At 39.1% G+C, this 12,255-nt stretch overlaps 1 protein-coding gene across 4 annotated transcripts in view; it reads right to left on the reverse strand.

The window, feature by feature from the left end:
- Positions 1-12,255, reverse strand: part of KIF6 (kinesin family member 6) — a 417,257-nt gene that overhangs the window by 270,797 nt on the left and 134,205 nt on the right. For all 4 annotated transcript variants that reach the window (XM_087858216.1, XM_045786292.2, XM_045786295.2 and 1 more), the window contains one exon: positions 4,314-4,520. In XM_087858216.1, the coding sequence (XP_087714342.1) occupies positions 4,314-4,520 (207 nt within the window). The remainder of the gene's footprint in view (positions 1-4,313; positions 4,521-12,255) is intronic.

The raw sequence follows: 12,255 nt of genomic DNA on the forward strand, positions 1-12,255 counted from the left end.
GCACTCCGCGTTTGCAGGGGTATCCAGGCTATGTTCTTTAGGATCCCTCTGGACACCTGTTACAGCCAAATAAAGCCAGTCCTGGGCCATTTCTCTACCAGAGGGCTCTGAACAGGCATCTTCTCAGCTCTAAAGGAGCCTGGGAATATCAGAATAAGTACAGACCCCTTGAAGAAGACACAGATCTTCACAGTGACCCAGAAATGGATGGTATTTGGGAAAGAGGCAAAGTGGATTATTTTTTATGGGGCTGCTTTGGGCTCTCTAAATTGGGCCGGAACCAAATGATCTGAATAGCACAGGCTAAGGCGATGGTTATACAACCTGGATTTTTTTTTTTAAATGTTGACTCCCATTTGGGATTTCATGTATAAATACAACAAAATGTTCCTGAAGGCATTCTTTAAGCAATGAAGAGTGGAAACTCACATTATACTTAATAGTATCTCCAAGTACCTAGAAAGTATTCTTAAAATCAATAACTCAGATTTACTATTTAATGAATTAAAGAGATTTTCTTTTAAAGAGCTCAGAAGCACATGGAAAATTATCCTCTGAAAACTGACAATGATTTGGAGTGGTTACAACTGGCACTGGCAACGTTAGTTTTTCTCCTGCACACACACATTCAGTGGAAGCCAAGTGGAAACTGAAACTCTGAAGAAGTCCCACTTATGGTGGATAACTGGCTGACGGCAACCCCGATTCTGATTTCTGTAAAGGCAGAGAGCAAACACTCTGTTCTCAGTGGTTTCTGACTTGATGTTTGGGCTGACAGAGACCAAGGGTCACACCAGGAGCATTGAGTGAGGCTTATGGGTTAGAACAAGTATGTCTGTCCCCTTCCTTTTCTTCCATGGACTTAATTTCTAGGGCCAAGATGTACCCTGTTATTGTGGCTTAAAATGTTTTCGAGGCGACTTTTTGGAAAGAGTACTGCATACACAAGGAAAATCCCAAAACCAACAATACTCTGACAAACAGAAATTTATTTACTTATAAGCACAATAAGGTGCATTCCACTCAGAAAGACTGTACCCTGCGAGCAGGTGTAAGGTCCATTATGATGGCCAGAAGGGCAATGACAGTTCTGCATGGAATTTCTATAACCAATGTGGGCTAATAAATGTAAGAGAGGTTACCAAATTGTCTGTTTCCTAGGACATCTCCATCTACATATTGAAACTGAGATCGAGAGGATGTAATCAATTACAAACATTTACCTGAATTGCTACTACAGCATTTATGACTGTATGTAAGGCTTTGTTTATATGCTCTGCTCCTTCACTGGATAACATGATAGTACCGACTATTTCTCAATCGTCCATTTATCCCCATTGTCTAATATAACTCATAGCACTTCATGGACACTTAATCACGGTTTGTTGAATGAATGAGTGAGTGAGTGAGTGAGTGAATGAATGAATGGAGTTAAACTAAAGTGTGTTACACTTCCGGTCTTGTTGGCCCCATAATCAAGTCCTACACAAAGAAAACCTAGGTATAAAAGTCCTTGAATTTTATTATTTCATTAATAGTATTTACCCCCTCTTTTTATTATTCTCATTCCCCTGTACTCCTTGGTTCTCTCCCACTTATCTCTTTCTGTGTGAAGTTCCATAATTTCTCTACTACCCACCTACTTCCTCTCTTGCCACAACTCCTAGATTTATTCAACCCCATGTATCTATGGTCATATCCTGCAGTTTTCCATATTTATGTCCCCCTTCCCTCTCGTGCTAATCATCCCCTCCTTCTCTCTCTGTTGCCTTATGCTATAACCTCCAGGAAGACACGTGTAGATCAGTGTAAGCAGTTAACAGCTGGAGTGATGCACTGGGTGCTCATGAAGCAGATAACTGACATTCAAAAAGCCAAGGGTCAATGACACATGAGTATTGCTGTGGCCCTGGCTGAATTGAGCCCCCTGGACTGGAGCTAAGGGCTAATGGACTCCCAGTTCCCACTGCCCGACATGCTCGAACCCCAGCCCTGCCTGCTTCCCTCCTACATGTTCTTTGAGTCTCTGTTTAATATCAGCCCTGAGAGAACTTTCATTCCCTTTGCCCTCCTCAGCCAAAGTCCGGTCCCCTATTACAAGCTCTCCTCACCCCTTGGCCTTTCTCTGCATAACTCACCTGGATGACAGCCAAGTATTCAATGATTATTTATTCCATGCACATCTCCCTGCACTGGCCCCTGAGACCTTTGACACAAGGACTGTTTCTACTCTGCTCAGCACTATGCTCCAGTGCCTGACACAGTCCTCAGCACACTACTGCTCCTTGTAAATGTTTGCTAAATAAATAAATTCATTACATAGAAAATCAAATGCATAGAGCCACCAAGACTACTCACATGAGGCTGATGTCACAAGAATTTTGAAGAGAAGAGATGTGGGGAGAGGAAGAGTTTTAATGAGAAGTAGCAGCTTGCAAAGGTTGTGTAGAATGAAGAGAGAGGATTGGGGCAGAGTGTTTTCCTTGAGTGATAACAACTGGTGGAAATTCTGATTTAACTAATGAATATAATTTTGTATGAACAGATGGGCATAATGGGAATTAAAGCAGACAGTGCTACCATCAGAAACTACTAGGTATATTTCTTTGAAATAAAGCACTTTGAATACAATCCATTATGTTTTCTTATCCGTATTTTATAAGTGTTCTACTAAGTAAAAAGCTCTGTTAAGCAAAAGTACTATGTAATATTTGAGCAAGGAAGAGCTAGGGAAGGCTGACTCTTGTCAGAAACACTAACATCATCTGAACACCACGCAGGCCATAAATCTCTGGGTGCTGCCTTACTGGGGTTCATTTAGTCAGAGCCTAACTGCATGCACCTTGTTCGGATACCACTCCCTTAGGTTTCTTTCAATCTGCTTTCTCAGCCAACTTGACCATTAGAAAGCATTTAACATCAGGACAATATCAGTCTCAAAAGGGTTCATTAGGCAGTAAAAGAAAAGGAGGGGGTATTCTGTTTGTTTTTTCAAATCTTTTAGCCTCCAACACTCATTAGCAAGTCCTTCTGCCTTGCCAATATACTCCGTGCTTCTTCATTCCAAGTTTTTGATCATGCTTCTCTTTTTTTTTTCTTAGAATTTGGAAGTAGTTGCCATCTTTAACATTCAACTCACAGCACTTTACCCATGGAGCTGAAAGAACTTGAGAAATCATCTAATTCAATATGCTCGTTTTAGGGATGAGGATTTTTTTTCTGGAAAATTTATTTAGCTAAATTCAGATGAGCTTTCTTTGCACTTGGAGTCGAATTCAGAAATCAAAAATAGAGCACACACTGGGATAGATTGTAGTAAACTTGGGGTAAGAGTTGGGAGGGGAAGCTACAGCAGAGAGAAACTTCATAGGATCACAATTACCAGCTAGATGAAGTCACCAGAAGCTCAAAAGATATCAGTCATCTCTAAATTATGTTCCCACAATTAATCTTCTAGCCTGAAAAGACAGGCCATGGGAGGCCATTTATAACCTATACTCATACCCATTACAAATTTTATAATAAAAACAATAAGGTCTAGTGAGAGAAAACACGGGCTTTGGAGCCAAGAAATTCAAGATTCAAATCCTCATCTCACCATTTGCTGGTAACCTTGGGAAAGCCTCAGGAAGACCTGAGTTTTAAAATCTGCAAGATGGGAATAACTAATACCAACAATATAGGGCTGTTGTAAGGTTTAAATGAAACAGTATATACAAAATGCTAGTAGCCACACCAATGTTCAGAGCAGCATTATTCACAATAGCCAAAAGGTAGTAACAACCTAAGCATTCATCGATGGATGAATGGATAAGCAAGACATGGCACGTGCATATAATAAAACATTACTCAGCTTTACAGAGGAATGAAATTCAAATACATGCTACAACATGGATGGACTTTGAAGACGTTGTGCCAAGTGACACAGACCAGATCGAAAAGGACAAATATTGTATGATTCCACTTATAAGAGCATCTAGAACAGGCAAGTTCATAGAGACAGAAAGTAGAATAGAGGTTACCAGGTACTGGGAGCATAAGGAAATGGAAAATTATTGTTTAATGAGTACAGAGTTTCTGTTTGGGATCATGAAAAAGTTCTGGAAATAGATGGCGGTGATGGTTACACAACACTGTGAACTTAATGACAGAATTGTATGCTTAAAAATGATTGAAATGATAAAGTTTATGTTATGTATATTTCACCAAAATAAAAGAAGAAAACAACAAAACAACAGTGCTAGCAGAGTGCCTGATGCAAAGTCTATCAACACATGGTAGATACAGTTACATCCCATTGTGCCCATTTTTACCTGTTCTAAGTAATGTAGGGACAAGTTGATATACTTGGCCTCTGTTAGAAGTTGGCCCCCTACTCCAGTCTTCGCAACTCGCTCTGAACCAGCCAGGTCAACCAAATGAAGTTTGGCATGCCGGACAGTCGCAGATCCTGGTTCCTTGCTTGATAAGTGAATAGTGAAAATGCAGTGGGAACGAGTTGAAGCCTGGTTCATTGGAGTCTATGAAATGAAATTGCAAAACAAAATTAATGTGAACAATGAGAATTTTTGCAGACTATCAAAAAGTTTAGATTTATGTTTCTAATGGTATGACATTTCCAGTGAAGCCAATGCAGTCAAACTCAACAAAAACTTTGTAGCTGAGATCTCTTAAAGTGAGTTATTTTTAATATACTGTCTCTTGAATGAATGACAACAGATATGGATGGGTTGATTCAGAAAATGAGGAAAGAGTTCGAATGAAGCAAAGCTTCAGTCCTCTTACTAATATGATAACTTAATTTCATTACATGACCACAGTCCCTACCTTAACTTTGGTTAGCCATATTGCAAATGCTTAATGGGAATGTCATGGGGAAAAAGGTGAAAAATGCATGCACCGGGGGAATTCACTACACACTTGTAATAAACACAACCCACAGACAAGGATGCCCAGTATCACTGCTACTACCCAACAGTGAACGGGGGGCCCGGCCAATGTAATACAAGAAAAAGAAATACAAGTCATAGTGACAGGAAAAGAAGAAATTAAAACATCATTATGTACAGGAAATATGGTGGTCTACATAGAAAATGCAGGAGCATCTATAAACTGTTCAAAACTAAGAAGTTTAGCAAGGTTGCTGGATGCAAGATCAACATGCCAAATCAAGGAAGTTCTAATAACCCACCAATCATTAATCAGGAAATATAATATTATTTATAATGGCCACAAAGACAATGAAATAACAGGGGATTAATCTTATAAAAATGTGTGATTTGTAGGGAAATGATATTAAAAGATACAAAAAGGAAACCTGAGGAAAAGGTGTCCTAGATATTAATATACCATGTCAGGGATGGGAAAATTAAAAATTCATCTCTATATTAATCTCTCTATATTAACCTATATAGTCAATGAAATTGAAATAAAAATACCACACATTATATTTGTGGAACAGAACAAACAAATCGATTCTAAAACACAGATGGAAGAGCAAATATTAAAAAATAACAAAAATAATTCTGTGAAAGAAGAACAAGAGAGGGGAACGTGTCCTGCTATACATCAGGGTATATCACAATGCCACAGTAATTAAAACAGTGTGGTGTCACTGCAGGAACAGATAACACACTCAGTAAAACATGCTGGGCCCATTTAGGCACTCCGTATAGGATAGAGGAGACATCACACCGCTGTGGAGAAAGGATGGGCTAATTAACAAACGGCACCACAATGACTGGCTCTCCATCTTAAAAAAAAAAATCAATTTTTTGATTCACACCAGACACACAAATAAATTCCAGAATGTATTAAAGACTTATGTGTAAAATAACACAATTTTAACACTAATATAAGAAAATATAGAAGCATATCATAGTCAACCCAAGGTAGTAATAGATCTTTTTTTTATATAAAGATTTGTTTATTTATTTGAGATAGAGTGAAAGAACGAGTGTGGGGAGAGGAGAGAAAGAGAATCTCAAGCAGACTCCCCACTAAGCACGGAGACTGACATGGGGCTCTGTTTCATGACACATGAGAGCATGACCTGAGCCAAAATCACAAGTCAGCCACTTAACTGACTGAGCCGCCCAGGTGCCCCTAGTAATGGATCATTTATGGTAAGACATCAAACACAAAAGTGAATTGACTGAAAGTATTTGACCAAATTATCCAAAATTGCAGGACTTCTGGGTGATAAAATCTACCACAAAGTTAGAAGACTGGGAGATGATATTTGCAATCCATACAGCTGACAAAAGATTACTATTTGAAATAAAGAACTCCCACATGTCAAAAAGAAAAAGACAACTAAAAAAAAATGAGCAAAGGATATGAACAGGCAACCATAAAGAGGAAACCTGAACATGGTCAATAAGTATTTGAAAAAAACATGCTCAAACTCACACATAATCAGGACAAATAATTTGAGCTATAATGATAAACTATTTAATTCACATCCGTCAGACTGGCAAAATTTTTAAAAAACAAAGTCTAATGAGATAAGGTTTGTAAAGATACAAGGAAATAGGAACTTTTATATACTACTGGTGAGAATATAAATTAAGAGCCCATTTTTTAGAACAATCTGACAATATGTGGTAAGGTTGCAGATGCATGTAACCCACAACCCAGCCACAGACTATGAGGTATATTTCCTGGAGAGAAATCTGGAACAAAGAACACCAGGAGAGAGAAAAGGGGGATGATATACACATATGAACATTCACTGCAACACTGTTTGGGGATAGAAAGAAATTGGTGCAAGATGTATAACCTAAATGAACATCTGTGGTGGAAAAGATGAATAAACTGGGATAATTCAAACTATAGAGAAGTTAAAATGAAGCACCTTTTGGATAGATTGACAGATGGGATTTCTGAAATGCTGAAGAAAAAAAGCATGTTAAAGAATGATATAAACTTAGATGATCAAAATTGTTATCTGTAAGAGAATTTAGGTAATCATAAAAGCAATGTTATCTAAAAAATTTGTTCATGGCTCTGTAACTTAGGTCATTAAAGTATAAAAATATGGACTGGAAGGACACAGCAAATTAATGATAATAGTTGCCTTTGTGAGGGATACAAAGCAAAAGGCCAACAAGAGGACTTCAATTGTATCTGTAATATCCTATGTATTTAAAATGATCAGAAGCAAACTCTGACACCTAAAAATAAAAAATATATTTTTTAAATATTTAAAAATATTCCAAATGGGGCGCCTGGGTGGCACAGCGGTTAAGCATCTGCCTTCGGCTCAGGGCGTGATCCCGGCGTTATGGGATCGAGCCCCACATCAGGCTCTTCCACTATGAGCCTGCTTCTTCCTCTCCCACTCCCCCTGCTTGTGTTCCCTCTCTCGCTGGCTGTCTCTATCTCTGTCAAATAAATAAATAAAATCTTTAAAAAAATAAAAATATTCCAAATGAATGCTCATATAAGTAAATGTGTGCAGCTCTCCACCCTGCAAAATGGGATTTAATGAAAGAATTTCCATATGGCTGCACATGTATTCAGATAGGGTAACACGGACTAGCTATCTTAACCAGAAATTTCTTTCTGTAAATCTGAGCTCTTCATATGCACCATTGTTGATTTACACCAAGTAGCAAAATACACAGATGTCAAAATACTGGCATTGTTTTGATGATGATGTAGTCAGTGAGTTAAATAGACTGAAAATGTGACCCGTTACTTGTTGCCACAACAACTATACCCAGATTTGGCCAGTGTGTGATTTTGCATGCTGGAGTGGGTCGGCAAATAACCATGCCTGCAAAACCGCAAACTCAAATTTAGAACCTAAGTTGAGGTGTCTTGAAAGTGACTGGAAGTTATTTGCAGAACTTAAACATGGGTTTCATTTCACTGTTATATTCGCACAACAATAAATCCTACAGTACTGCCACAAAAGTCAAAGTGACGATCGATACAAATGAGTAACGCAGAGACGGTCCCCAACAGCTGTCCTCAGCTTCTACGTGGATGTACTGAAACAGCAGTAAGATGTGGCCATTAGCAAATGATGGAAGAGCGTACCCATTTCAAAGGAATGTGAGATTTACTCCAAATTAAATTGTATTTCTGGAGTCTGTAATTAAAATGCAGTAATATGCTGTCGGAGTCCATGCCTACAATTTTGTAACTTCTCATAAATATTTCCTGCATGAAGTAGTAGTTGATGGCCTCTTAGCTAAAATTTTCTTAAACCTCAGAAAACATTCTTTAAGTGTAGCCATTTTAAGTGTGATTGGATGTGCTGGTGTCTGCTCTGTGCTTATTTAAGGGTTTCTTTATGTCTCATAAGCATGCCCCTACGTTTGTCCTTTTAAAGGGAAAATTGTATTAAAACATTTCGGAAACTGCCTAAGAACAGACGGCACCAGTTAGGCAGATTCATGCAAATTTAAGCACACATTTTAAACAAATGTGCTCTTGGCACTAGAGCCTATGTCTTTGGAAAAATTTTAGTGATGATTAATCATCCACATGCAGAGAGCTTTCACATTTCATATCAGTCTATGGCTACAGCGCTGCATCAGGCAGCACAAAGACGAAAAGGAAAATGAGACATAGACCTTGCCCTCAAGGAATTTAGAATCTAGTTCAAGAGCTAAAGCAAAACAAGTGAAATGAGAGTGAATTATGAGAGAAAGGCAAATGGGAAATCAAGAAAGTGGCCTGTTCTCAGAGGTGAGCATCCTGATCCTCTAGGTAATACCTAGGAATGCTAACCATGCCCTCATTCTGGAAGTTCTCCACCCACCCTGCCCTTCCTTGGTTTCTATAATCAAACACTGTTCTGGCACTTTTTTTTTTTTAAGAGAGAGAGAGAGAGAACTCACATGAGCAGGGTATGGTGGGGGGTGGGGGATGGCAGAGGAAGAGAGAGAACCTTAAGCAGGCTCCAGGCCCAGTGCCGAGCCCAACATGGGGCTTGATCTCACAACCCTGAGATCATGACCTGAGCCAAAATCAAGTGTCAGAAGCTTAAGCAACAGAGCCACCCAGGCTTCTTGGGTTCTGGCACTTTCTAAATGCTGTCTCCTTTTCCTTTATTGGATCCTTTTCTCTCCAGTCCTTGAAACAGGCATGTCCCAAGCTGTGTTCATCATATTTCTTCCCCTTGGAAAGCTCTTCTTCTATAGCTCTGATTATCACTGGATAGGTACTGTAGTGTGATTGAAAGTCACATACCAATGATTAGAATTTGGTATTGGAACACCTGGTTTCAAGTCCTGGTTCCGTCGCTTACTAGTGTTGAAATCGTAAGCAAATTTACATAATTTTGGTCCTCATGTCTTTGCAATGCCATAATAAGACTTGCTTTGCTGGGGCGCCAGACTGGCTCAGTCAGTTAAGCGTCTGACTCTTGGTTTTGGCTCTAGTCATGATCTCAGGGTCATGAGATCAAGCCCCACATCTGGCTCCACGCTTAGCAGGGAGTCTTCTTGAGATTCTCTTTCCCCCTCTCCCTCTGCCCCTCCCTCCACTTGTACACACTCTCTCTCTAAAATAAATAAATAAAATCTTAAAAAAAAAAAAGACTTGCTTCATTGCAAAGAGCTACACTGAGTGTTGAAATGGCCCATGAACCATAAAAGATCATATAAACGTCCATCGTCCCTGTTGATAGTCACTCTATTCAGATGACTCCCATACCCTTATTTCCAACCACAAATTCTCTGTACACTAGATTAGGATGTGTACAAGCTCATCTGATAATTGTCTCTAAAATGACATCTTGGACCTAATGTTCCCCCAAAACCATCTCATCATTTTCCCTCATTCTGTGTCCTACACATGGGTATCCAATCCATTCTATTCCTGTTGAATTTACCTCCACTTCTCTCTAAATATCCTTTATCTCTCACCTAGGTCATGACATTCTCTCCTTATTTATCTCCCCATATTTACTCTTGTCTCCTCCAATTGTTTCCCACCTTGCAGACAGAGTAATATTTTTAAAAGACATATCTGATTATGTCAATCCTACCTATATCCCTGAATTAAACTATCATGCTCCCTAAGACTAAATATCTCTAGTTACTTCAAGTGTGTCTTAAGCAGCTGTTTCTCAAAATCTTTTTTAAAATACAGCAGGTACTGTGACACCCTGAATTGCATCTATTCTTTCTAATGTAGTCTCACCACGGCAGAGGGCATTGGGATCTGGACGATCTAAATGTTGTGCTGCTAGTAAACAGCACTTGAATTATTCTACCTTTTCAAGTACCCCACCTTTTTACCCATGCTATGAAATTTGTTTGGGAACACACACACACACACACACACACACACACACACACACACACACACACACTTGATGACTGATTTAATTACATTGTTACAATCTCTTGAGATATTTCTGGAACTGATTTTTGGTGGGGTTTTTTTGTTTTGTTTTTTGCAATTTTGTGCCATCTATAAATGAAAATACCCTCATCCAAACATTTTGTGCGACATCTAGTAGAGCAGAACAACACTGCATGAACACTCCTACTCTCTATCCTGTTAGGCAACAGTTTTGGACATTTTCCAATTGGCTTCAATCCAAGTACTTTCATATACCTTCACTTTCCCTTGATATCCCCAAGGATATTTTGAGAGAGTCTATTAAATAAATTGGATTGATTTGATCTATGAATTTTTATAACCTTATCAAAAGAGTGAATGGAATTAGTTTAGGGTGAATCAATGTTGACTTTTTCCTAATTGCTTACTGACAGTTATTTAAGAATCCTTGATCCGATTCTTGTCTTAGGGCTTGGTATCAAAAATATTTACTTGCTATTTTCCAAATATGTTTTCCTTTTTGTAAAAACTGAAAATAGATGACTTTCTTTTAGGGGGCAAATGCCTAAAAACCCAGGCTCACTAGGTCCCTTATAGATTCATCATAATAAGGGCCATCTGAAGGGTTACCTCCTCTAACAAAGGTGCTCTACTTCCTTCCCCCTCCCACCCAGATTCTGAGCTCCTTCAGGCTGGGACTGTATCTTATTCATCATTGTAACCCTAGCATAACATAACATGTGTTCAAAAATACTTGTGTAATTGTTGACCTTATTCATTTCTAGATTTCTGGAATCTCTATGGCATGCTCCACAATTTCTAAAAATCTCCGTATCATTTGGAGACCACATCTGAAAACTCTTCCCTCCGCCCCAAACTCTTTAAGTCCATGGAATATAACTCATTTAAGCCTAAAAATTAGAATTATTTGAAAAAGTAAGACCAACTCAAACCTATCTTGCACTTCCATAATTTTTTGTGCCTGATTCCAGAGCTCTCCCACTACTCTCTGTATCTTCAACTGCCTTTCCTCTTACCTAGAATGTGTCCTCTTGTTAGTCAAGTATTACCTAGCATTTGTTACTGGAAAAGTATGCCCTTTTCCTCTTCCCCAAATAAGCCTACTCGAATTCATGTTCATGAATTCCCTAGGACTATTCACAATTGGCATTAGCCATCATGTTTGCAAGGGACATTTAACATTTGTGCATATAGTAGAAGATCATTAATATCCAAACTTTGGAAAAATCCAAAGGATGGATTGTTCCGAATGGATTTTTAAGTGTTCACCATTTTAAAAATTATGACAACACATGAATAATTTGGTACAGTGGGCAGTGAGGGGTGATGGTGTGCTCTATGACTGTTTGGTGGCCAGCCCACTTTGCGTGGTATAAAGAGGAGTGCACAGTATGAAAAGTGACTCAAAAGTGACCCTGTCAGACAATGGTGACTTCAAACTGTCTATACAGAAGGGCTTGGAGCAGCAATGTGGCTGAGGAGTGGTACTTGAAACTGCTTTTGTGGGAGTGCCCCGGTGGCTCAGTTAGTTAAGTATCTGCCTTCAGCTCAGGTCATGATCTCAGGGTCCTGGGATCTAGCTCCACATGGGCTCCCCGCTGGACTCCCTGCTCAGCGGGGAGCCTGCTTTTCCCTCTCCCTCTGCCACTTCCACCTGTTCGGGTGCATGCTTTCTCTCTCTTGCTCTCTCAAATAAATAAATAAAATATCTCTCCCTCTAAAAAAAAGAGAAACAGCTTTTGGAGAGCATTTTACATAATATAGCATCAAATCAAGAAAACATCACATTCCCACAGTGAAGACTAAAATTCCCTCTCCTGCCCTCCAACCCATCTACTGGCTCGGGCTGGGCTACCACTATTTCATAAGTACAAAAATTTCAAATTTCATTGAACAAGAATCATTTTCTACAAAGCAGGAGACATTGGTAGG

Source organism: Ursus americanus, chromosome 32 (genome assembly GCF_024610735.1).
Source record: "Ursus americanus isolate L20-20 chromosome 32, mUrsAme1.1.p, whole genome shotgun sequence".
Taxonomy (NCBI): Eukaryota; Metazoa; Chordata; class Mammalia; order Carnivora; family Ursidae; genus Ursus; species Ursus americanus.